This window comes from Bufo bufo, chromosome 9 (assembly GCF_905171765.1).
Source record: "Bufo bufo chromosome 9, aBufBuf1.1, whole genome shotgun sequence".
NCBI lineage: Eukaryota > Metazoa > Chordata > Amphibia > Anura > Bufonidae > Bufo > Bufo bufo.
The window spans coordinates 189095531-189120430 of NC_053397.1; the positions used below are offsets into that span (position 1 = coordinate 189095531).

At 46.4% G+C, this 24900-nt stretch overlaps 1 protein-coding gene across 5 annotated transcripts in view; it reads left to right on the forward strand.

The window, feature by feature from the left end:
• The window catches only part of DHX9 (DExH-box helicase 9), a 44502-nt gene that overhangs the window by 15549 nt on the left and 4053 nt on the right, over nucleotides 1-24900 (forward strand). For all 5 annotated transcript variants that reach the window (XM_040406859.1, XM_040406860.1, XM_040406861.1 and 2 more), the window contains 18 exons: nucleotides 580-669; nucleotides 1887-2048; nucleotides 3740-3817; nucleotides 3955-4146; nucleotides 4218-4359; nucleotides 4445-4527; nucleotides 4955-5111; nucleotides 11947-12056; nucleotides 13037-13250; nucleotides 13375-13469; nucleotides 13701-13774; nucleotides 14801-14953; nucleotides 15859-16019; nucleotides 16099-16210; nucleotides 16295-16456; nucleotides 16539-16666; nucleotides 16782-17011; nucleotides 24622-24737. In XM_040406859.1, the coding sequence (XP_040262793.1) occupies nucleotides 580-669; nucleotides 1887-2048; nucleotides 3740-3817; nucleotides 3955-4146; nucleotides 4218-4359; nucleotides 4445-4527; nucleotides 4955-5111; nucleotides 11947-12056; nucleotides 13037-13250; nucleotides 13375-13469; nucleotides 13701-13774; nucleotides 14801-14953; nucleotides 15859-16019; nucleotides 16099-16210; nucleotides 16295-16456; nucleotides 16539-16666; nucleotides 16782-17011; nucleotides 24622-24737 (2459 nt within the window). The remainder of the gene's footprint in view (nucleotides 1-579; nucleotides 670-1886; nucleotides 2049-3739; nucleotides 3818-3954; nucleotides 4147-4217; nucleotides 4360-4444; nucleotides 4528-4954; nucleotides 5112-11946; nucleotides 12057-13036; nucleotides 13251-13374; nucleotides 13470-13700; nucleotides 13775-14800; nucleotides 14954-15858; nucleotides 16020-16098; nucleotides 16211-16294; nucleotides 16457-16538; nucleotides 16667-16781; nucleotides 17012-24621; nucleotides 24738-24900) is intronic.

Here is a 24900-nt window from a genome sequence, read left to right on the forward strand (position 1 = left end):
GCGTCTTCTCATAACTTCAGGAGATCCACTGCTGCTTCCTTGCTTTCTTACATTTTAGATCTTTTTCTGCGCCTGAAACAGGCGTAGAAAATGGTAAATAAGACTGGCCTGCCGGCCCTTCCCAGCCCACAATTTTAGACCTGGCGTGAGCGGGGAGAAGTCAGATTGCGGCGCAACAGTTAGTTAACAAATAACCTAATAGGCATATTTCATAAATGACCCCCATAGTACATTTGTTGCATTAATTGTGTTCATATGTACTGCTGTGTAGGTATAAGAGGTGCACAAACACACACAGGGGTAGATTTATCAAAACTGGTGTAAAGTAGAACTGGCTTAGGTGCCCATAACAACCAATCGGGTTCCACTTTTCATTTTCCACGAGCTCTGAAAAATGAAAGGTAGAATCTGGTTGCTATGGGCAACTAAGGCAATTTTTCTTTACATCGGTTTTGCCAAATCTTCCCCTATTACAGTTTCAGGGGCCAGAAGCTTGAAACTACACATTTGCATATAATAGGCTACTTGATATTCTTTCCATTTGTCTGATCTTGGATATTTTATTCTCAATATATACAGATTGAACCATATGAAGTGAACCTTTCCCCTGATATTCAAAAGCAGCTGGCCAGTGTTATCCATGAACTTAACCTTGAGCTACCTTATCCAGTAAGTATTGCCTCATCCTGACCAGTAGAGAACCTAATTCCACTGGTTGTGCATCTTCTTATTTTATGAACAGAATTTTTTAATTGTAGATTTTATTTTATTTGTTATAGTTATAGGGGGAGCCATCTTGCCTGAGCTGTTAACAGTATTTAGAGATGTGCTTCACAGCAGCCACAAGGGAACTTGTTAAGGCTACTTTCACACCTGCGTTAGGTGCGGATCCGCCTGGTATCTGCACAGACGGATCCGCACCTATAAATGCAAACAATGGTATCCGTTCAGTACGGATCCATCTGCATAAACTTAGTAAAAAAAAAGTCTAAGTCAAACGGATCCGTGCTGACTTTACATTGAAAGTCAATAGGGGACTGATCCGTTTACAATTGCACCAATATTGTGTCAATGTAGATGGATCCGTCCCCATTGACTTACATTGTAAGTCAGGACGGATCCGTATGGCTCCGCACCGCCAGGCGGACACCAAAACGCTGCAAGCAGCGTTTTGGTGTCCACCTCCAGAGCGGAACGGAGCCAAACTAATGCATTCTGAATGGGTCCACATCCATTCAGAATGCATTGGGGCTAAATTGATCAGTTTGGGGCCGCTTGTGAGAGCCTTGAAACGGATCTCACAGGCGGACCCTGAAACGGCAGTGTGAAAGAGTTCTAGGCGTGCTTTGTGACATGTTCAGAGGCCATTCATTGAGCAAGGAGGGGGGGATAGATAAATTGTAACCATTACTTATTGTGAATAGTGGATTCAGTGTTACCTGTACAAAGATGTTATCTGTCATTTGTAATGCTGGCTGTGATGATAATGAGATGACTGCTGAAAAGTAATCTGTACAGAACAGGAAGTCAGAGTATTAGGTTTAGTGTCCCCAAAAAACTGCAGAAATGTAGGATTTATATTTTTTTTATCTAGATAGTGACTAAAAAATCACCAGAAATTGCAAAAAAAAGTTTAATATAAAAACTAGCGATGAGCGAATTTCCGCTTATGAAATTAGTTCACACTTCGTTTGGTGGTAAAATTGAATTGCGTTATGGATTCCGTTACCATGGACCATAACGCAACTCTATGACGGAATGCCTTTAGAAGCATTCCGTTATTCATTCTGTCATAATAGAAGTCTATGGGCTGCAAAAAGGATCTGTCCCGTTTCCGTTATGCTTATCAAAGAGTTATGAAATGTTTCTTCTGTTCTCTTTCACAGCCCGAGGATCCTAGCCATCCAGTGACCCTTAATCAGGGAAAGTTAGTACAATTTGAACCTTCTCAGCGGCAGAGCTTATCTGGTGTGGTACCCTGGTCCCCACCACAAGAGAACTGGAACCCGTGGACCAGCAGCAACATTGATGAAGGTCCTCTTGCATTTGTGAGTATTAGTGGAAAATGAATTACTTTTTTTTAATGCCAGTCAAATGCATTGGGGGCGTTATTAGAACATGCAGGGCAGCGGTATAATTTCTGAGGGTGTGGCAGAAGCCGTGCTCGGAAGGCATAACCCAGCCTCCGAGTGCTCCAGTTGCTCATTTAAATAATTATAAAAGTTGCTTTTACAGCTAAAACTGACCTCAGAGAAGGTAATGAAGGGTATGTTTTTTATCGGTGTTAAGAGCCCTACGGCTATATGACTATTGGGGTATGCTGGAACCAGGTGACAGCCTCTTTGAATCTATCAATGCTTCCAGCCATTACCAGGTCCTTTAACAGCAAGTTCTATAACTTTACAGTTTGGACAGTAACGTAATGCTTAACTTTTTGGGTTACAGTTAAAAGAATGCAATTTCTTTGCGACCCTGTGTTCTCTGTACACAAACACAGCTTTGCAACATACATCTTTTAATAGAAATACCTCAGTTGAATGTCCTCCCCCAAGCTTCCAGATGACAGCTGTGCTGCCAACATCTTCCATGATGTCACCGTTGGGTGACATCAGTGGGTGCAGCTTTACTCATTTTTCTGCACTTTTTAGGCTACTTTCACACATGCGTTCGGTGCGGATCCGTCTGCATTATATTTCTGAAAAAAATCTAAGTCTAATTGTTAGTCAGACGGATCCGTTTGCAATTGCACCATATTGTGTCAACGTCAAACGGATCCGTCCCCATTGACTTGCATTGTAAGTCTGGACGGATCAGTTTGGCTCTGCACAGCCTGGCGGACACCAAAACGCTGCAAGCTGCGTTTGGGTGTCCACCTCCTGAGCGGAATGGAGGCGGAACGGAGTCAAACTGATGCATTCTGAGCGGATCCTTATCCACTCAGAATGCATTGGGGCTGTACGGATCTGTTCGGGGCCGCTTGTGAGAGCCTTCAAACGGAACTCACAAGCGGCGCCCGAACGCAAATGTGAAAGTAGCCTTATCTGGTCCTTCCCACCGGTGACATCATTGAAGGTCCTGGCAGTACACAGTTTGCATCTCGCAGCTTGTGGAGGAAGTAATTTTTTGTTTTTGGTTTCACAGTCCTCTGAGCGGGCACAGAGCTTGCTGTATGAGCGTTGTGTGTGATCATTAAGGAAGCAGTCAGGGAGGTCTATTACTGCTGGACTATCTTGACTGCGGTTTATATAAGAAGCAGACACTGTTTTTAGCACAATTTTATTTTTTTTTTCTTGCTTAAAAGTGCATTTTATAATAGTGAGCAAAATACATAGACCGTTTTTAATCTGTATAGTAATGTGCACAGGCTCGGTTCAATGCTTTAACTGCCCCCTGCCATATCTGTGGTTTAAAAGTTGTGATGGTTAGAGGGAGTGAGCTGCAGCTGAAAGGACACTCCCCAAAGACAGGACACGGCCACTGAGCTGCTAGCCTGAAGAGAATCTAGCAGAGCAAATGGAGCATTGCTTTATAAAGGGATAAAATAATACTTTCCTATAACCGTATCTTAGCTTTTGATGCAGCAGACAGGTATTGCGTGCGGTACTTTAGTTCAGCATCTAGCTATTAGGAGAAATACCTTAACACTGAGGTTACTAACTTTAATTACAGATAATCTTTCATTGATTTATTGAAATATTATAACTCAATTTCCACTTTTTTTTTTTTTATTGGCTATTAGGCAACTCATGAGCAGATCAGTGCAGACCTGAAGAATGAGCTGATGTACCAACTGGAAAATGATAAGGACCTGCAGCCAGTGAGTGATCCTTTCAGAAATGATTCCTATCGTTTCACGTGCGAGTTTAATGAGTTGCGACATTTGCCTTTTAGAGCAATGATTGAGGCGCATATTGACTTTCATTTAGTTTTACCAGCCTGTTCATAATCCCACAGATTCTGCAGGAGCGAGAAACTCTGCCTGTCAAGAAATTTGAGCATGATATCATGAATGCGATAAACAACAACTCTGTTGTGATCATTCGTGGCGCTACCGGCTGCGGTAAAACCACCCAAGTTCCGCAGTACATTCTGGACGAGTTTATTCGCAATGACCAAGCCGCCCAGTGTAACATTGTGGTGACCCAGGTAGGATTATGAGCAAATTCTATTAGGTATGTGATTTAGTTATGGCTGAAAATTCACAGTGTTGTCCTTAGCCCCGTAGAATCAGTGCTGTGTCTGTGGCCGAGCGAGTTTCTTACGAGAGGGGAGAAGAAATCGGAAAGAGCTGCGGTTATAGTGTCCGTTTTGAGTCTGTGCTGCCTCGTCCTCATGCCAGTGTGATGTTCTGCACAGTCGGTGAGTGTCTGTTTTGAAGCTGCATTTGCTGCTTTCACAATTTATAAAGTGTGAACACTGATCATTATGTACTTATGTCTCCTAGGTGTGCTCCTGCGGAAACTGGAAGCTGGAATCAGAGGAATTAGTCATGTGATTGTGGATGAAATACACGAGCGTGATATTAATGTTAGTCTCGTAATAGATCTCTATGTACAGAGGACCTGATAATTTTGTCTAATTATATAAAGGGGTCATCCGAAAATTTCATATTGATGGCCTGTCCTCATGATAGGCCATCAGTATCTGATCAGTGGATGTCTGACTCCCGGCATCCCTGCCAATCATCTGTATTATACAATTTCAGAATTTTATAATAAAGCAAATTCCACTCGTTATATGATCTAAGTATTAAGGAGAGACTCGGTGGCTTTGTTTAATTAGAATGATGGTCACCCGCACCCTGTTGACCCCATTTACATTTACTTAGTGCAGGTATGATCTGTTCTAATCTTATTAAACAAGCCGGCATACCAGTTAAAAATTAAGCATTTGTCCTTTTACGATTGCTCATTCTCCATCAATTTTATTATTTATTTTTTCCTCTGTCCTCTAGACTGATTTCTTGCTTGTGGTACTGCGGGATGTCATCCAAGCTTTCCCAGACATTAGAGTTATCCTCATGTCAGCCACCATAGATACCAGCATGTTTTGTGAATATTTCTTCAACTGTCCCATCATTGAGGTGTTTGGTCGAACATTTCCTGTGCAAGGTATGTTTCTGGTTCACTGTGAATATTCTCATCTACACAGTACTTGCAAAAAAGGGTAATTTATCTTTTGGGGAAGGGCCTCAGTTGATAAATCTGTCGTACACCTAAATAACATGGCTAACCATGCCCACGTAAAATCACATAAGCATCGCAAAAATGGTGTGCTCCAAAATTTGCTTTTCTCGCCCAGTTTCCTTGGGGGACACAGAAGACCTTGGGTATAGCTCATCTCCATAGGAGGCGTGACACTAAGTGAAAGCTGTTAAGCCCCTCCTCCACAGCTATACCCTCAGCCTGGAGAGAAAGGCAGCCAGTTTTTGCTTAGTGTCCAAGGAGGCAAGACACTCCCTGCTCTGCAGGGCTGGTTTCTCCTTGTTTCAATTTTAGATTTTTACTTTTTTCTTTTCTTTTTGTTCCAGATCATCAGGGATAACAGAGTCGCACTAGACCTCTCTGTTCTCCCGGGGTTGAGCTGCGCCAGTGCCGGTCACCCGCACTGCTGCCTCCCCCACAGAAGGCAAGGTGGATCAGGGCAGCCCAGCTCCCCTACATCCCGCCAGCGCAAGGGTCGCCCACACGCCAAGTCCCTCTTCCAGCGTCCTGCCACTACGGTGCCAGTAGCTGAAGGGGCGACCCTGCTGGAATGCACCGAGGGTGAAGACGGCTGTGGTAAGAAAGAGGCTTCTCCAGCCCTACGTCCCCCACCCCCCCCCCCACCCTGGTCTCCTGCGTGCCTGACCCCCATACTGGGCCTCTAGTCCCCTGCTGGATCTATGCTGGCCCCTGGGGTGCCGCAGAGCGGCAATTTCCTTCTGCCTCCCTCCCCCTGCCTGGCTCCCATAGACATGCAGCCAGTGGCTGTCTCCACAACCAGCTACAGAAGCGGCAACTAACATGGGTGGAAATCAGCACAGGCACCCGGTCTCTGGGTCCCCCCCCATCTCCTACCGGAGTGTTGCTCAAGGCCTGAGGCTCCTGACGGCTGTGGAGTAAGGCCTCGCCTCCGGCCGACATTGGTAGTCCGGTGCGGCCGGGCGCCGCAAAATCTTAGCCCAGGCTCCGCGGCCTGCTAGGCCGCCATTCCGGGTCCCTGACTCTTCCGACCGGCGGGGTGGGCTCCCGCGGCCGGCAAGCCGCCATTCCGAGCCCCTGACTCTTCCGGCCGGCGGGGTGGGCTCCCGCGGCCGGCAAGCCGCCATTCCGAGCCCCTGACACTCCGGCCGGCGGGGTGGGCTCCCGCGGCCGGCTTTGGGCTTGACGTCTATGCCCAGCAGGCCCCGGCTGACCGTTGGTGCCGGTCGGTGGGGCTCCGCTAATTTTAGTCCAGGTTTCGCGGCCTGCTGGGCCGCAATTCCGACCGGCCCGCGGGGTGGGCTCCCGCGGCCGGTTTTGATGCGCCACTCCGCCTCAGGTCCGGCGGTACATACCGGGCGCCGCAAATTTAGACCCCGGCTTCACGGCCTACTAGGCCGCAAAATTCCGGCCTCTGGTGGAGGGGGCGGGAACTTCTCCAGGCGCGAATTCTTCCCGCCGGGAGGTTCCTCCGCCCCCAGGGGATCGCAGCGCCGCCCTCCAGGCCGGATCCATGTTAACCCTTTGGGTACAGGCCGGCTCCCAATGGGCCTGTATGGCTGGCCCCCCTTTTCCTGACTATCTGTGCCCCTATAGGTGGCCCCCCTTTAGCCTCAGAGAAGCTGTGTTTTTTAATAAAAATAAATAAAAAAAATAAAAAAAATAATAATAACAGATTTCTATTGGACTGCGCAGGACGCTGCAGCCTCATCAGTAGTGCTGCATGTCTGCATGCCCTCTTTCCACAGGTGGCATAGTGTTGCGCTCCCAACCTGCGTAGGTGCTAGGGCATTTCCCTTTTTAGGTGGTTTTCCTGCCCTCTTCCAGGATACGGCGCTGGCCAAGTGCATGCGGCCCTTCCGTAGGCGGCATTCATCATCTCTCCAGTTATGGTGCCTGCCATGTGCATCCCCCCCCTCCTAGGCGGGATACTGCACTCTCCCTGGCTGCCGGCTGGCCAGGTGCATGACCCCCTTTTAGGCGGAATACTGCACCTTCACCGGATACGGTGCTGGCCATGTGCATGACCCCCTTCCATAGGCGGAATGCTGCACTCTCTATGGATTTGCTGCCGGCCATGTGCGTGACCCCCTTCCATGGGCGGAACGCAGCGTTCTCACTGGATTCGCTGTCGGCCATGTACGTGACCCCCTTCTCTAGGCGGAACGCTGCACTCTCACTGGTTTCACTGCCGGCCATGTGCGTGACCCCCTTCCATGGGCGGAACGCAGCGCTCTCACTGGATTCGCTGTCGGCCATGTGCGTGACCCCCTTTTTAGGCGGAACGCTACACTCTCACTGGATCTGTTGCCGATCATGTGCATGACCCCCCTTTTTAGGCGGAATACTGCACTCTCACCGGATACGGTACTGGCTATGTGCACGACCCCCTTCCATAGGCGGAACGCTGCACTCTCTCTCATGTGCTATGATGTACTTATGTACTATGTTGCTATGCTGCACTCTCACTGGTTTCGCTGCCGGCCATAGGCATGACTCAGGCAGCATACATACATCCCTCCGTCTGTGGTTGTTTTCTCGCAGGTACGTTGCTGGCCATGTGCATGTACCCCATACATGGCGGGGTGCTTGCACTCTCGCTGGATCCGCTGTCGGCCATATGCATGACCCCTCTTCCGTGGGCGGTGTACGCACTCTCGCTGGATTCGCTGCCTGCCATGGGCATGCCTTCCTTCCTCAGGTGACATACACACATTCTTACTGACTGTGTTTGTCTCTCACCAGTACGATGCTGGCCATGTGTATGACTTCCATATATGGCGGGTGCACGCACTCTCCCTGGATGAGATGCTGGCCATGTGCATTACCCCCCCCCCCCTTTTTTTCTGGGCGGCATGCTACACTCTCACCGGATACCTTGCTGGCCATGAGCATTGCCCTCTAACATGGGTGGAACGCTTGCACTCCCATTGGATACGGTGCTGGCCTTGTGCGTGGCCACCCCTCATTCCATGGGCAGAATTTGGCACGCTCATGAGATTCACGGCTGTCCTTGTATGACTGTGCTGGACTTGTACATGTCCCCCTTCATTGGCAGAGTAGTTGCACTCTCGCTAAATCAGTGTTGGGTGTATTATTGCACACTCACTTAATGCTAGGATAACCCTGTGCATGTTCCCCTTTCACTAGGTGGACCTCCTGCGTTCATGCTGGATTATAGGGTATGTCCTGCTTCTCTGAAGTAGGTACGGCCTTAGGCATCACTCCCTTTTGGGACCTGCCTTTGCACTCTTGCCGACTGCAGTTTGCCAGATACAATTTCCCCCCTTTTCGGGGCGGACTGCTTGCGTTTCATCGCATGCTATACTAGGCTTGTGCATAACTCCCTTTCAGGTTGCACTTTGCAATTCCGTACATGCTGTGGCACTCTGTGGCGAGCCCCCCTTTCTCGCTAAATTAACCTTTTGCAGTGAGCGGACGTTCTTGTGCGTTGTTTGGGCCGTGTATGCCTTCTCCTCCTGTAGGTGGGTTGGCCTTCTCACTGCTTACGGGCTGCTCGTACGTATGCCTCATCTACTTCCTGCGGCATACTTTTGTTTTCTTGGGATACGATGCCTGCCACAAACCTTGCACTCGTCTCTAAGGAGTTCATTCTGTCCACCTGACCCGGACGGGCTCTACTTGCTCTCTGCTGCACGGAGCTGGGTGGTACTCATTCATTTAGTTGGCCCTTCATCCCAGGGAATGTTCGTGGTTCCTAGATGCGTGCCCATTCGTCCTTCCGCGGTATTGCTTCCCTGCGCTAGTGGTCACATGGTCGAGAGTGCGGTTGTCTGGAGCGCCCCTCGAATTCTTCGTTGGCTCTGGCAGGACTGCGGTTCCCTTGCCTGCTGCAATTTCCTCCTCTTCGGATGTAGTGTGGTATGAGTCCTTCCTCTTGGCGCCTCTACGCTACAGTCTGATCTGCTACCAGGTGCGGGCCGCTTTTCTCGGGAAGGTCACCCAAATTCTCTTGGGTGCTCGATTACCCAGGTCCGGAGGACCTCCGCCTTGGGTTCTTCAGGGTATTCTCCTTCTGCGAGGCGGTGAACCGGGCTTCTCACAGTGTAGCAGGGTTCTGCTTTTGAGCTGTCCTATGGCTTCCCTGTTGCCCACTCCTCCGTTCGGTTGGAGGGTGTTATGCCGGCCTCTGTCTCGACTACCTTATCTCGCCGGCTCTGTTTGGCCCCCGCTCGGTACAGATCACTCTGATGTGGCTTCTGTCCCGCCAGACTTCAGAGGTTGTTCCTTCACTGTCCTCCCCTCTGGGGAGAGCATGGTTGTCATGTGGATGGTTCCGGTGTTCCTTTTGGCCTCGTACTGTCTCCCTTGTTCACACTGGCTGTATTAGCTGTGCCGATTTATCGAGTCTACCGCGTTCTGTCCTCCCGCTGAGTGCAGATTGTGTGGTCCATTCTAAGACAATGGTCCTGCTGTAGACTTACCTTCTCGGTAACTTGGGGGGACTACCTTTCGGTCCAGATTGTCCTTTGATCTCCTACACCGGGACTGTAGAACATGGCTACATCAGCATGGACTATAGCCTGTCTTGTCCTGGCATCTGGCGGATGCTGGGCGGACCCTTTTGGTTCCTTTCCGTCTGTCCTTCTGCTCCCCCACTCGGGTGGATACGGGACAACGTTGCTCGGGGGCCGACGGGACCAGTTTGTCAACTTCTGCCCGTGTTACTGGTCTGCGCCTGATCACATTTGGTTTTTCGCCCGCTTGCCAGGCGACTCCAGCGGGTTCGCTACTGCCCGCTCCTGGCTGTATTTCGTCCAGGATCTGTCGTAAGACTTATGGTTTTTTTATCTGGGGTTCTGTGGGAAGCTGTGCATTCCCCACTCTGACTTTTCTCTCCCCATGGTTCTGTCTTTTTTCCAGTCCGGCCTGGACCTGGGACTGGGATTCCTTTACTTGAGGTATCAGTGTCAGCGCTGTTCTTCCTCTTCCAGCGTTCCCCAGCCCTCTGGGCCTGTCAAGACCTTCTTACTCGAAATGGCTCTTTGGTTCCTCTGTACTGTCCTTCGGTACCGCCCTGGGAACTACATACTGAGTTCTCGGCGCTCCAATCTTGTCCTTGGAGCCGTTACAGAAGTTCTCTCTACCCCTCCTGTCCTGTACGGTTGTGTTTCCGTATCAGTCGTGTCTCTGACGGGTGCCTGAATGGCCCCCTTTTTGTTCTGAGCCTTCTGTCTTTTCCCAGTACAGGGCTGTTCTACATCCCGTTCCTTCCTTCTGAAGGTGGTGTTTGCCTTTCGCTTCAACACTTCACCAATTTGGATGTTGTTTAGGCCTTGCTTTTTTTACTTGGAGATCTCCGACTCTTGTCGACGTTCGGTCTCTTGGGTTTCCTGGAGGTCCGCGCTTAGAGTTGACGGACTCCAGGGTGGTTTTCCTCCGCTTTATCAGATTGGCTATTGCTGAGGTTACCGCTCCGAGGGCAGGATTCTGCCTTTACTGTCACCGTTCATTTCACCAGAGCGGTCGGTGCCTCCTGGGCCGGAGGCTTTGGGCTTCGGCCATGCATTTGAGCAAGGCGGCCACAGGTCTTCCTTGCACGCTTTACAGAGTTCTACAGGGTGCATACTCTGGCTTCGGCGTATGCTGCCTTGGTCCGCCTGGGTCTGCAGGCGGCGGTTCCTTGATGCCTTCGGGTGCTTCGCCTTGGAGCTGTGGTCCCTCCCCTTTTGGACTGCTTTTGAACGTCCCAAGGTCTTCTGTGTCCCCCAAGGAAACTGGGCGAGAAAACGAGATTTTTGTATAACTTACCAGTAAAATCTCTTTCTCGCTCTTTCCTTGGGGGACACAGCACCCACCCATTCGTTGTTTTTCTCTACACGGTTTCCGAGTTTGTGTTACCCGTTGGGTAGTTGGCTTGTTGGTTCCTTGTTGGACTTTGCCTTTTCTCACTGCTTGGACACGCAACTGGCTGCCTTTCTCTCCAGGCTGAGGGTATAGCTGTGGAGGAGGGGCTTAACAGCTTTCACTTAGTGTCACGCCTCCTATGGAGATGAGCTATACCCAAGGTCTTCTGTGTCCCCCAAGGAAAGAGCGAGAAAGAGATTTTACTGGTAAGTTATACAAAAATCTCGTTTTTCCCACCAGAATTCTTAACTTTAAAAAAAAATTAAAATTTGACCACTAGATGTCGCATTATAAATGTTAAGGTAGAGGGAAGAAAAAATATAAAAAATTAAAATATGGTTGCATAAGTGTGCACACCCTTAAACATACTTTGTTGAAGTGCCTTTTGATTTTATTACAGCACTCAGTCTTTTTGGGTATGAGTCTATTAGCATGGCACATTTTGACTTGGCAAGATTTGCCCACTCTTTGCAAAAACACTTTAAATGGCAAGAGCCACAAGTTTTTGTGCAAGCCAAATCTCTTGCCTTTTTTAAAAAGTAGCAAGTACATTTTTAAAAAAGTGTCGGTTACAATATTTGTGCAAATATGGACAGGACTTAGTGGGAGGGCCGTGGCCTCCTACAGCTAAAGAAGTTTACTATAACTCATGGCATCCAGTTGGCATAAATAATGATGCAAATGTGAGTTTGCCCCAGGCGATATGCTTTTCTGCCACATGGACCCCCATAAATGCTCCCGATTTATTAAGAGGTTTGTGCATCTTATCCAGTGCACTTCATATTAAGACTGGCATTGAGAGATCTATTGCATTAATTGGGTAGCCCCAGTCACATTCCAGTATCAACCAGACAAACAAATTGTGATTTTTCTTAAATTGTTTTTTATATTCTAGAGTACTTCTTAGAAGACAGCATTCAAATGACTCAGTTCAGACCACCCCCACAGGAAAGAAAGAGGAAAGACAAAGATGAAGAAGGAGGAGGAGGAGGAGAGGATGATGATGTAAATACCTATTTATTGCTCACAATGTCAGGTTACATATACTGTAGCTGGAGTTTGATGGATGTTGGGATCCTCACAAGCAAGTGATTGGTGTTTCTTTCCAGAATCTCTTTTCTTTTAATTGGTTTTCCTCGAGTAGGTTTTTGATTAGAGATGAGCAAATTTCATATTTTGAAATTTGTTTGCGGTTCGTTTTGTGGTATTTGGTGAATTGAGTTATGGATTCCGTTACCACGGACCATAACGCGATTCCATAACGGAATGCCTTTAGAGGCATTCTGTTATTCATTCCGTCATAATAGAAGTCTATGGGCTGCATAACAGATCCGTCCCGTTTCTGTTATGCCGAGAGTCCTCTCCTGGTCCGCTTCCAGAGCTCAGAGCTGTTACTTAGGCCACAGATCCCTTGCTAAAGGCTGCTACACGACTTAAACGTTGGGGTTTCGTTTATGGCCTGTTATATTTATACTTTCTCTGGATGGAACAAAATGATGTAAACAAAACGTTATGTATTAAAAGCACTTTCTAACAAGGACCACTGGTGTGCCGTGGATTTCTCCTTGGAATAGATTGACGTATGTCTCCTACGAGCACCCACCATCAAGGGTGTGCAGATCAGTCACACGGCCTAGTTGCAGCTCAGCCCCATTTAAGTAAATGGGGTTGAGCTGCAGTACCAAGCACAGTCACTATACCATGTATGGTGCTGTCCTTGCAGGCTTCCACCAGCTTTCCATCGCTCACCAGAGCTCCGGTAAGCGCAGCGACTCCTTGAAACAACTGATCTGCAGGGGTGTCGGGACTTGAACCCCCGCTGATGTGATAATGATGAGCTATCCTGAGCATGTCATCATTGTCTGTTCCAGGAGAACCCCTTTAAAGTTTCACTTGATAAATGGCCAACTCATAATCATGTATTTTTTTAATTTATTTTTTCTCTTCCAAATGTAAGTGTACTAATCCTTTTCATATTCCTGCAGACCAATTGCAATCTGATATGTGGTGATGGTTACGGCCCCGAGACTCGCCGTTCAATGTCGCAACTGAGTGAGAAGGAAACTCCCTTAGAACTCATTGAAGCGCTTTTAAAATACATTGAAACCCTGAACGTACCTGGTGCTGTGCTGGTGTTTTTACCTGGCTGGAATCTAATTTATGCCATGCAGAAGTATCTCGAGTCGAACCCTCATTTTGGTAAGGCTACCAACCCTTGCTTTATAATGTATCCATAGTGATTGTGGGATTTCATTGGTAGTTCTCATGCAGCATTGGGGTCCCACGTGTGAAATTTGATTATTATTTTATTTTTTTAATATAGGTAGCAATCATTACCGAATTTTACCACTGCATTCCCAGATACCGCGAGAGGAGCAAAGAAAGGCGTTTGACCCTGTTCCAAATGGTATAATCAAGGTAAAAATGCCTTTAATTGCATAAATGTTCTCAGAATGTCCCTGATGGTGCTAAATGCGCTGCTATATAAAAGTGGCTCTTACTATTATGCAATGAAACCATTATAAAACGCTTTAGTAATTAAGCTGCTAAATTGTAAGTGTAGCTGTGAACCTAAGCACAATGTAGGTTTATAATGTGGTGCATCTATTACCTCCTGTCATTCATACGTGTTTATTTTAAATCCCACAGGTTATTCTGTCCACAAATATTGCTGAAACCAGTATCACTATAAATGATGTGGTTTATGTCATAGACTCCTGCAAGTAAGTGCACATGAAGACATTTATGAGATTAAAGATGGTTGATCTGTGGTATCACAGTTGAACCAATCATCTGTCAAAAACGTGGAATATTGTCTTGATCGTTTAGTCTTACAAAACAGCACAAGCTAGCAACTTAAACTGGTTTTCTGAGAGTCTTCTTTACTGATGACCTATCCTCTGGACTCCCACCGATCAGCTGTTTAAGAATGCAGAGGCGCTCATCTAACATCACGGCCTTCTTGCAGCTTAGCCTAGGCCATGTGACTGATGAACGTGAGGGCACTAAGCGCAGCTCAGCCCCATTGAAGTGAAGGGGGCTGAGCTGCAATACCAAGCGCATTCTGCTGCCTTCTCAAACAGCTGATCAGAGGGGGTGTCAGACCCCCACCAGACAGGATATGTTCTAAAAGTCCTATCAGATATTTTTATCATATCCTGTGGATATTAAAGTGACTGGACAACAATCTTGTGTATGGAGGTCTGCCAGCTGAATTTTGGCAGAAAGATGAACTGGACATGTTGGAACGGAGCATTCCTGGTGCCAGAGGTGTTTGGAAGTGACTTACACCTCTCTCTATTGATGTGCTAGTTTGTGGTGCAGTTGGCAGAAATGGCTGTCTCGTGTATGGGTGCATATTTTGAGCAGAGCTATAAACCTATAATTTAATTTGCGGCATCTATCACAGGGTTATGCCTGTAATTTTATCTAAAGGCTTGAGTTAGCGCAGAATTGCGTTATGGATCCTGTGACCAGGAGGGACCCTAATGATCCGTGGTTACGGGTATCATTACATAATTCTGCGCCAACCCGAATGCAAACTTCTAAAACAGAAGTTCGCTCATCACTACTGAGGACCCTATGATTGGTCTCATGCACCTCCTAGCAGAGATGGCTGTGAATTTATTGACCACAGTGGGAAGTGTAGCTGTGAGAGCATGCATGCCCACATCTGTGTCTGAAACAAGGAACTGAACACCTGATATGTGGAAAACGCTTAATAAAAAATAAACATTTTATGCTTTCAGGCAAAAAGTGAAGCTGTTTACGTCTCACAACAATATGACAAATTATGCTACTGTCTGGGCTTCCAAAACCAATCTTGAGCAGAGGAAAGGAAGAGCAGGACGTGTGCGGGCAGGGTTTTGTTTCCACCTGTGCAGTAGGGCACGATTTGAACGGTAAGAAGCTTGGTTTTGGCTAGAAGTTTGCAAATGGTGAGGTGTATTAGGGTGGCTGCACATGGTGCAGATTACGCACAGCTTTTCTTTGGGGATTTCGTGCAGAAAACACGCAGCATAATACAGTAACAACAATTTCCTTAGGTGTGGAAATTGGTCTGCTGTGTGGATTTAGAAATCTACAGCATGTCAATTGTTGAGTTTGTGTTTTTTTTTGTGTGGATTTCACCCTTTTGAATGAAAGTGTGAGGTCTGGGGGAAATCTGCATCCAATCTGCACCAAAAAAAAAGCTATAAATAGTGCAAATTTGTGTGTTTTTTTTTTGTGCAGATTTCATGTGGATTTTCTGCACGTACATATTCAGCGCGTGCAGCCACCCTTAGCCTCTTTCAGTTGAGCGTGGCGGATTAGGTCCAGATGCGTTTAGTGAAACTCGCACTATTTTGCAAGCAAGTTCAGTCGGTTTTATCTGCAATTGCGTTCAGTTTTTTTCCGCTCAGGTGCAATGTGTGATAAACTGAAGGTTTACAACAACATCTCTTAACAACCATCAGTGAAAAACGCATCGCACTTGCTTGTCGATGCGATGCGTTTTTCATGCAGCCCCATTCACTTCTATGAGGCCAGGGCTTTGTGAAAAACGCAGAATATAGAACATGCTGCGATTTTTCACGCAACGTAGAACTGATACATGAAAAAACGCTCATGTACAGACTCATTGAAATGAATGGGTCAGGATTCAGTGCGGGTGCTATGCGTTCACGTCACGCATTGCACCCGCGCGGAAAACTCATTCGTGTGAAAGGGCCTTAGGGTGGGTCGGTTGGTCTTTGAATGGATTAGATTGATGAAAAACATTCTGTGCTTTGATGATCTTCTGTAATTTAGCTAATGTATTTTCTAGCTTGGAGACTCACCTTACACCAGAAATATTCCGTACTCCTTTGCATGAGGTAGCTCTGAGCATTAAACTACTACGATTGGGTGGCATTGGACAATTTTTATCAAAGGCCATAGAACCTCCCCCGTTGGATGCGGTCATAGAAGCTGAGCACACACTGAGGGGTAAGTTGTCTACTTCAGGTTGTCGGTAGTGTCCTTGCAGAATAAGATTTAATTATTTATCGTTTGGCTTTGTCTTTAGAGCTTGACGCTTTGGACTCGAATGATGAGCTAACTCCGCTAGGAAAAATATTGGCTAAATTGCCAATTGAGCCACGACTGGGAAAAATGATGATCATTGGTTGTATCTTCTAGTAAGTACTTTGGAGATTCTGCTTTAAAGATGGTTTTTACTCAAATTGCCAACGTTAAGAAATAATGATTATCTTGCATTGCAGTGTTGGAGATGCAGTTTGCACAATTTCTTCTGCCACATGTTTCCCCGAGCCGTTCATCAGTGAAGGTCGGAGACTGGGATATGTGCATAGAAACTTTTCTGGTAACCGATTTTCCGATCATGTGGCCCTTCTGTCTGTGTTTCAAGCCTGGGATGATGCAAGGTACGTAAGCTGGACTTAAAACGAATGGCTATGTTGATAGAGTCTGTATCCTTATTTCATTTATTGTCTCCTTTCCTTTAAGAATGGGAGGAGAAGACGCAGAGATCAGATTTTGTGAACACAAGCGTCTCAACATGTCAACCTTGCGCATGACATGGGAAGCAAAAGTGCAGCTGAAAGACATCTTGATAAATTCAGGGTTTCCTGAAGGTAAAGGCCGTCCAGAGTTCAGCGGATCACTCTTATCATTCTTCGTGCATGTGTAATGACGTGACTTTGTTTTGGACTTCTTCCCATTTTTTTATATATATATTTTTTTTCTTAGAATGTTTAATGAATCAAGTCTTTAATAACACCGGCCCCGATAATAACCTGGATCTCGTCATCTCACTGCTGGCATTTGGGGTTTACCCCAATGTTTGTTACCACAAGGAAAAACGAAAAATCCTCACAACCGAGGGGCGCAACGCGCTGATCCACAAATCATCTGTCAACTGCCCCTTCAGCAGCCAAGACATGAAGTATCCCTCCCCGTTCTTTGTTTTCGGGGAAAAGGTAAATGGCTGCGTAACAAAATGTCCTGTATCTCCGAGATTATGAGGTTGAACATTCCACTCCTTGCATAACTCTCTCAGCCTTGTCATTTTCCATTATGTCGCTCTTCCAATAAAGCAGATTGTAAAAAACATTGGCAGGAAGAATGTAAAAATGCATTGTAAAAAGGCTAACGCAGAACATTTTTATAGCTAGGTAAATACAACAAAATTGGGCTGTGTTCGCACTGGTGATTTTTTTTTTCTTGGCTTAAGAATAATTATACTGTTAAAAGGGTTGTCTCACTTCAGCAAATGGCATTTATCATGTAGACAAAGTTAATACAAGGCACTTACTAATGTATTGTGATTGTCCATATTGCCTCCTTTGCTTGCTGAATTCATTTTTCCATTGTGTTATACACTGCTCATTTCCACGGGTTACGACCACAATCCAGCAGTGGTGGTCGTGCTTGCACACTATAGGCTCTGGCCTATGCACACTCCTGTGGTCTCAGCCACCAGAGAGGTTGGTGCCTTTTCCTATAGTGTGTAAGCAAGGCCACTGCTGCTGGATTGCAGGGTGGTCGTAACACAAGCAGTGTATAATGTGACGGAAAAATGTTTGCCTGTGAGCTCATGCTAGTGCACAGTGTGTCCCCAGATGGAGAGGCAGGGAGGAATGAGTCATTTTTTTTGACTGCAGGATATCTGTTTAACTGCTTTCTGCAGATGTTTATGGAGGAAGACATGCTTTTGTGAACAGGTTATGCTTTTTCTAGTCACTTTAGGCCCTCTGCCAGCATTAGCACCGATGATAAACTATACCCAATTCACCTCACTTTTCAGATTTGAGTGTTTTAACCACCTCAGCCCCCAGTGCTTAAACACCCTGAAAGACCAGGCCACTTTTTACACTTCTGACCTACACTACTTTCACCGTTTATTGCTCGGTCATGCAACTTACCACCCAAATGAATTTTACCTCCTTTTCTTCTCACTAATAGAGCTTTCATTTGGTGGTATTTCATTGCTGCTGACATTTTTACTTTTTTTGTTATTAATCGAAATTTAACAATTTTTTTGCAAAAAAATGACATTTTTCACTTTCAGTTGTAAAATTTTGCAAAAAAAACGACATCCATATAGAAATTTTGCTCTAAATTTATAGTTCTACATGTCTTTGATAAAAAAAAAATGTTTGGGTAGAAAAAAAATGGTTTGGGTAAAAGTTATAGCGTTTACAAACTATGGTACAAAAATGTGAATTTCCGCTTTTTGAAGCAGCTCTGACTTTCTGAGCACCTGTCATGTTTCCTGAGGTTCTACAATGCCCAGACAGTACAAACACCCCACAAATGACCCCATTTCTGAAAGTACACACCCTAAAGTATTCGCTGATGGGCATAGTGAGTTCATAGAACTTTTTATTTTTTGTCACAAGTTAGCGGAAAATGATGATTTTTTTTTTTTTTTTTTTTTCTTACAAAGTCTCATATTCCACTAACTTGTGACAAAAAATAAAAAGTTCTATGAACTCACTATGCCAATCAGCGAATACCTTGGGGTCTCTTCTTTCCAAAATGGGGTCACTTGTGGGGTAGTTATACTGCCCTGGCATTCTAGGGGCCCAAATGTGTGGTAAGGAGTTTGAAATCAAATTCAGTAAAAAATGACCTGTGAAATCCGAAAGGTGCTCTTTGGAATATGGGCCCCTTTGCCCACCTAGGCTGCAAAAAAGTGTCACACATCTGGTATCCCCGTACTCAGGAGAAGTTGAGGAATGTGTTTTGGGGTGTCTTTTTACATATACCCATGCTGGGTGAGAGAAATATCTTGGCAAAAGACAACTTTTCCCATTTTTTTATACAAAGTTGTCATTTGACCAAGATATTTATCTCACCCAGCATGGGTATATGTAAAAAGACACCCCAAAACACATTCCTCAACTTCTCCTGAGTACGGGGATACCAGATGTGTGACACTTTTTTGCAGCCTAGGTGGGCAAAGGGGCCTATATTCCAAAGAGCACCTTTCGGATTTCACAGGTCAATTTTTACTGAATTTGATTTCAAACTCCTTACCACACATTTGGGCCCCTAGAATGCCAGGGCAGTATAACTACCCCACAAGTGACCCCATTTTGGAAAGAAGAGACCCCAAGGTATTCGCTGATGGGCATAGTGAGTTCATGGAAGTTTTTATTTTTTGTCACAAGTTAGTGGAATATGAGACTTTGTAAGAAAAAAAAAAAAAAAAAAAAAAATCATCATTTTCCACTAACTTGTGACAAAAAATAAAAAATTCTAGGAACTTGCCATGCCCCTCACGGAATACCTTGGGGTGTCTTCTTTCCAAAATGGGGTCACTTGTGGGGTAGTTATACTGCCCTGGCATTTTCCAGGGGCCCTAATGTCTGGTAAGTAGGTAAATGACCTGTGAAATCTGAAAGGTGCTCTTTGGAATGTGGGCCCCTTTGCCCACCTAGGCTGCAAAAAAGTGTCACACATCTGGTATCTCCGTACTCAGGAGAAGGTGGGGAATGTGTTTTGGGGTGTCATTTTACATATACCCATGCTGGGTGAGATAAATATCTTGGCAAAAGACAACTTTTCCCATTTTTTTTATACAAAGTTGGCATTTGACCAAGATATTTATCTCACCCAGCATGGGTATATGTAAAATGACACCCCAAAACATATTCCCCAACTTCTGCTGAATACGGAGATACCACATGTGTGACACTTTTTTGCAGCCTAGGTGGGCAAAGGGGCCCAAATTCCTTTTAGGAGGGCATTTTTAGACATTTGGATACCAGACTTCTTCTCACGCTTTGGGGCCCCTAAAATGCCAGGGCAGTATAAATACCCCACATGTGACCCCATTTTGGAAAGAAGACACCCCAAGGTATTCAATGAGGGGCATGGCGAGTTCATAGAAAAAAAATAATTTTGGCACAAGTTAGCGGAAATTGATTTTTTTGATTTTGTTCTCACAAAGTCTCCCTTTCCGCTAACTTGGGACAAAAATTTCAATCTTTCATGGACTCAATATGCCCCTCAGCGAATACCTTGGGGTGTCTTCTTTCCAAAATGGTGTTATTTGTGGGGTGTTTGTACTGCCCTGGCATTTGAGGGTCTCCACAATCATTACATGTATGCCCAGCATTAGGAGTTTCTGCTATTCTCCTTATATTGAGCATACGGGTAATGAGATTTTTTTTTTCCGTTCAGCCTCTGGGCTGAAAGAAAAAAATGAACGGCACAGATTTCTTCATTCGCATCGATCAATGTGGATGAAAAAATCTCTGCCAAAAAAAAAAAAAGGAGGGGAAAGGCGTCTGCCAGGACATAGGAGCTCCGCCCAACATCCATACCCACTTCAGCTCGTATGCCCTGGCAAACCAGATTTCTCCATTCACATCAATCGATGTGGATGAATAAATCATTGCCGGGATTTTTTTTTTTATATATACAAAGTGTTTGCCAAAGTATATGAACACCGCCACCTCCTCAGCTCATATGCCTCGGCAAACATATCTTTTACTGCAGAGGAGAAATCTCGTCTTGCAGCGCCGCATACACCGACTTGCGTGTAATCTGACAGCAGCGCAATGCTTCTGTCAGAATGCACATCAGTGCTGCAGCTAGTCGATCGGTTGGTCCACCTGAAAGGTAAAAAAAACAAAACAAAAAAGAAAAAACCAGGCCGCAACGCAATAAATTTATTAACTGTTGAACAGAACATAGAAACTTTTTTTTAACTGAACGTTTAACTTTTTTACTTACCGGTAATTTTTTTTTTGTTTAGTTTTTTTTACCTTTATAGAACAAACCTCTCCTTCCCCATGGGACAATGTGCAAAGCGCAAATTGCCCAAAGATGTGGCGAAGTACATTATGCACTTTATCCCAGGTGAAAGGAGAGGTTTGCAGCAGCTGTGAGTAAAAGGGCCCTAATAGCCCTGTGTGCCTGTCCTGTGAGATGCAATCCCTATGCTAGGTGTACCTGTGTGTGGTACTTCCGGAAACACTCACCAAAGCATAGGGCAGGGTGGTCAGGACAGTCAGGACAGAAATAGCGGGTGTCACGCCTTATTCCACTCCTGCTACAGACACGACATTTTTTTCGGGGTGGCGGTTGGGTTGAGGTACCAGCAACGACACTGGGGAAATGTCGCTCGTGTAGACGGCTAACTACACTGGTGGATGGGGCCACGGAACCTCCTGGGTAAAGGAGGTTCTCGATGATCTCTTCCTGGAATTTGAGGAAAGATCGTGTTCTCCCAGCCTTACTGTAGAGAACAAAACTATTGTACAGCGCCAATTGAATTAAATATACAGACACCTTCTTATACCAGCGTCTGGTTCTGCGGGAAACTAAATAGGGAGCCAACATCTGGTCATTGAAGTCCACCCCTCCCATGAGCGCATTATAGTCGTGGACTGAGAGGGGCTTTTCAATGACACGGGTTGCCCTTTCAATTTGGATTGTCGTGTCTGCGTGAATGGAGGAGAGCATGTAAACGTCACGCTTGTCTCTCCATTTCACCGCGAGCAGTTCTTCGTTACACAAGGCAGCCCTCTCCCCCCTTGCAAGACGGGTGGTTACAAGCCGTTGGGGGAAGCCCACGCGACTAGTTCGCGCGGTGCCACAGGCGCAAATCCGTTCTAGAAACAAATGCCTAAAGAGGGCCACACTTGTGTAGAAATTGTCCACATAAAGATGGTACCCCTTGCCGAATAAGGGTGACACCAAGTCCCAGACTGTCTTCCCACTGCTCCCCAGGTAGTCAGGGCAACCGACCGGCTCCAGGGTCTGATCTTTTCCCTCATAGATCCGAAATTTGTGGGTATAGCCTGTGGCCCTTTCACAGAGCTTATACAATTTGACCCCATACCGGGCACGCTTGCTTGGGATGTATTGTTTGAAGCCAAGGCGCCCGGTAAAATGTATTAGGGACTCGTCTACGCAGATGTTTTGCTCAGGGGTATACAAATCTGCAAATTTCTGGTTGAAATGGTCTATGAGGGGCCGAATTTTGTGGAGCCGGTCAAAAGCTGGGTGGCCTCTGGGACGGGAGGTGGTGTTGTCGCTAAAATGCAGAAAACGTAGGATGGTCTCAAATCGTGTCCTGGACATAGCAGCAGAGAACATGGGCATGTGATGAATTGGGTTCGTGGACCAATATGACCGCAATTCATGCTTTTTAGTTAGACCCATGTTGAGGAGAAGGCCCAAAAAAATTTTAATTTCGGAAACTTGGACTGGTTTCCACCGGAAAGACTGGGCATAAGAGCTTCCCGGGTTGGCGGATATAAATTGTGTGGCATACCGATTTGTTTCTGCCACGACTAAGTCCAAGAGCTCCGCAGTCAAGAACAGCTCAAAAAATCCCAGGGCCGAACCGATTTGAGCCGTCTCAACCCGAACTCCAGACTGGGCGGTGAAAGGGGGAACTACAGGTGCGGCTGAAGTTGGTGACTGCCAATCAGGGTTTGCCAGCACCTCAGGGATTCTAGGGGCTCTACGGGCCTGTCTGCGCGGTGGCTGCGACGGGGTAACTAGTGCACGTGCCACCGTACCAGCTTCAACTGCCCTTCTGGTGCTCGCCACGTCACCATGTTGTACGGCAGTGCTGGTACTAGGTCCAGGAAGGGCTGCGCTGCTGGTGTATGCCTCACCACGTGATCCGGCAGCGACAGCCCCACTCTGCTGCTCTTGAAACGGATCCTGCGTAACCTGTGGTCTAGCGACACGGGGCCGGGTACGCCTGGTGCTGCCAGGGACCTCCACCTCCTCGTCCGAACTTTGGGTCAGAGAGCCACTGCTTTCCACAGGTTCATATTCTGACCCGCTAGATTCATCAGATGAGGGTTCCCACTCCTCATCCGACTGGGTCAGAATCCTGTAGGCCTCTTCAGAAGAATACCCCCTGTTTGACATTTGGACTACTAAATTTAGGGGTATTCCCTGAGACTACCCAAGAAAAAAAGCAAACCTGTCTTACAAAGGGGAGGCTAGCGAAGTACCGGAGGCTGCTGCGGTTGATAAAAAATATCAAAACTGATTTTTTTATCGCCGCAGTGCTTGTAAAGTGAATGTGCAGTGATCAAAAAACAAAATTTTTTTTGTCACTGCGGTGGGGCGGGCGTGGGTGAACGCACGTGTGGGCGACCGATCAGGCCTGATCGGGCAAACACTGCGTTTTGGGTGGAGGGCGAACTAAAGTGACACTAATACTATTATAGATCTGACCGTGATCAGTTTTGATCACTTACAGATACTATAAAAGTACAAATGCTGATTAGCGATACGCTAATCAGCGAATAAAAGTGACTGCGGTGCGGTGGGCTGGGCGCTAACTGACGCTACTACCTAACCAAGGGGCCTAAACTATCCCTAAAACCTAACAGCCAATACTAGTGAAAAAAAAAGTGACAGTTTACACTGATCACTTTTTTTCCTTTCAATAGTGATTGACAGGGGTGATCAAAGGGTTAATTGGGGTGCAGGGGGGTGATCTGGGGCTAAAGTGTGGTGTTGGTGCTACTCACTGTGAAGTCTGCTCCTGTGCTGGATCCAACCGACGAAAAGGACCAGCACAGGAGCAGACAAGCCATATAACAGATCATATTTACTAATATGATCTGTTATCTGGCTTCTGATTCGATTTTTTGAAAATCGCCAGCCTGCCAGCCAATGATCGTTGCTGGCAGGCTGGTGACGAAATACTTCTTTAACTTTTGCCGGCCCGCGATGCGCATGCGCGGGCCGGCAATGCACGAAATCTCGCGTCTCGCGAGAGGACGCACCGGCGCGTCCACCCAGAACAACAGGACCGCCGCAAAGACGCAATCCTGCGTACGGCGGTCCTGAGGTGGTTAAAGGGGTTATCCCATGATTTATGTAAAAAATTTACACGGACATCACATAGTATAGGACAGTCTTTCTAACAAAGCTAGAACCAGCCCTGTACCTCACATGGATCCAGAGATCTCCCCATTCATTGCTCTGCTAGATTCTTATCAAGCTGACAGCTCAAGGGGAGTGTCTGTTCTGCTGCAGCTCAGGGGGCGTGTCTCAGCTCTCCCTATCACAGCTCAGGGGGCGTGTCTCAGCTCTCCCTATCACAGCTCAGGAGGCAGTTGAAGGACATCTCATGGACAAAGAAATAAAAAAACAAAAAGCAGGTGGCGCTCTATAGATACATTTTATTGAATAACTTTGTGGCTATGCAAAATTTTTCATTACATGCAATTACAAAAGTATTCAGATCCAGGTGCTGGTTTGAAAACTAGAATATTTTTCGTGGGACAACTCCTTTAATATACAAATGAGTTGGGTGTGGCCACTGTCCTCGGTGCACAAAAAATCTCCTTCTGCCTCCAGCCCCTCCCTTTGCAGTTTGATGGACAGAGCCAGGCATTCGCTACAGTATGTCTTTCTGCTTGGCCCTGTCCTCTCATGCAAGCGCTGTGGGGATGATACATTGGCTCATACGCAGTAGAGCCTCGCCAGACCAAGACCTCTTCTACTGTGCATGCACTGACTGCTTCGCCAATGTAATCAGTCATTTGTCTGCCATCTTAAGGTTTGGTGCACATATGTTAACTATATTATTTATTCTCAGATTCGTACAAGAGCTATTTCTGCTAAAGTGATGACCATGGTGAGCCCCTTACAGCTGCTGCTCTTCGGCTCCAAAAAAGTCATGTCAGATGGTCAGATGATAATCTTGGATGATTGGTATGTATACTGACGTGTTCATTATGCATGTGTGTAAATTTGTGGAGGTGGTTCCACGGTCTGATTCAGGCCAGATGTCCTGCTGTAGCAGTTATTTTCCCATATGTTGTACTGTAAAGCTGAGAAACTCTGCAGCAGCTGACCTGCATTCTTGTACTGTGCG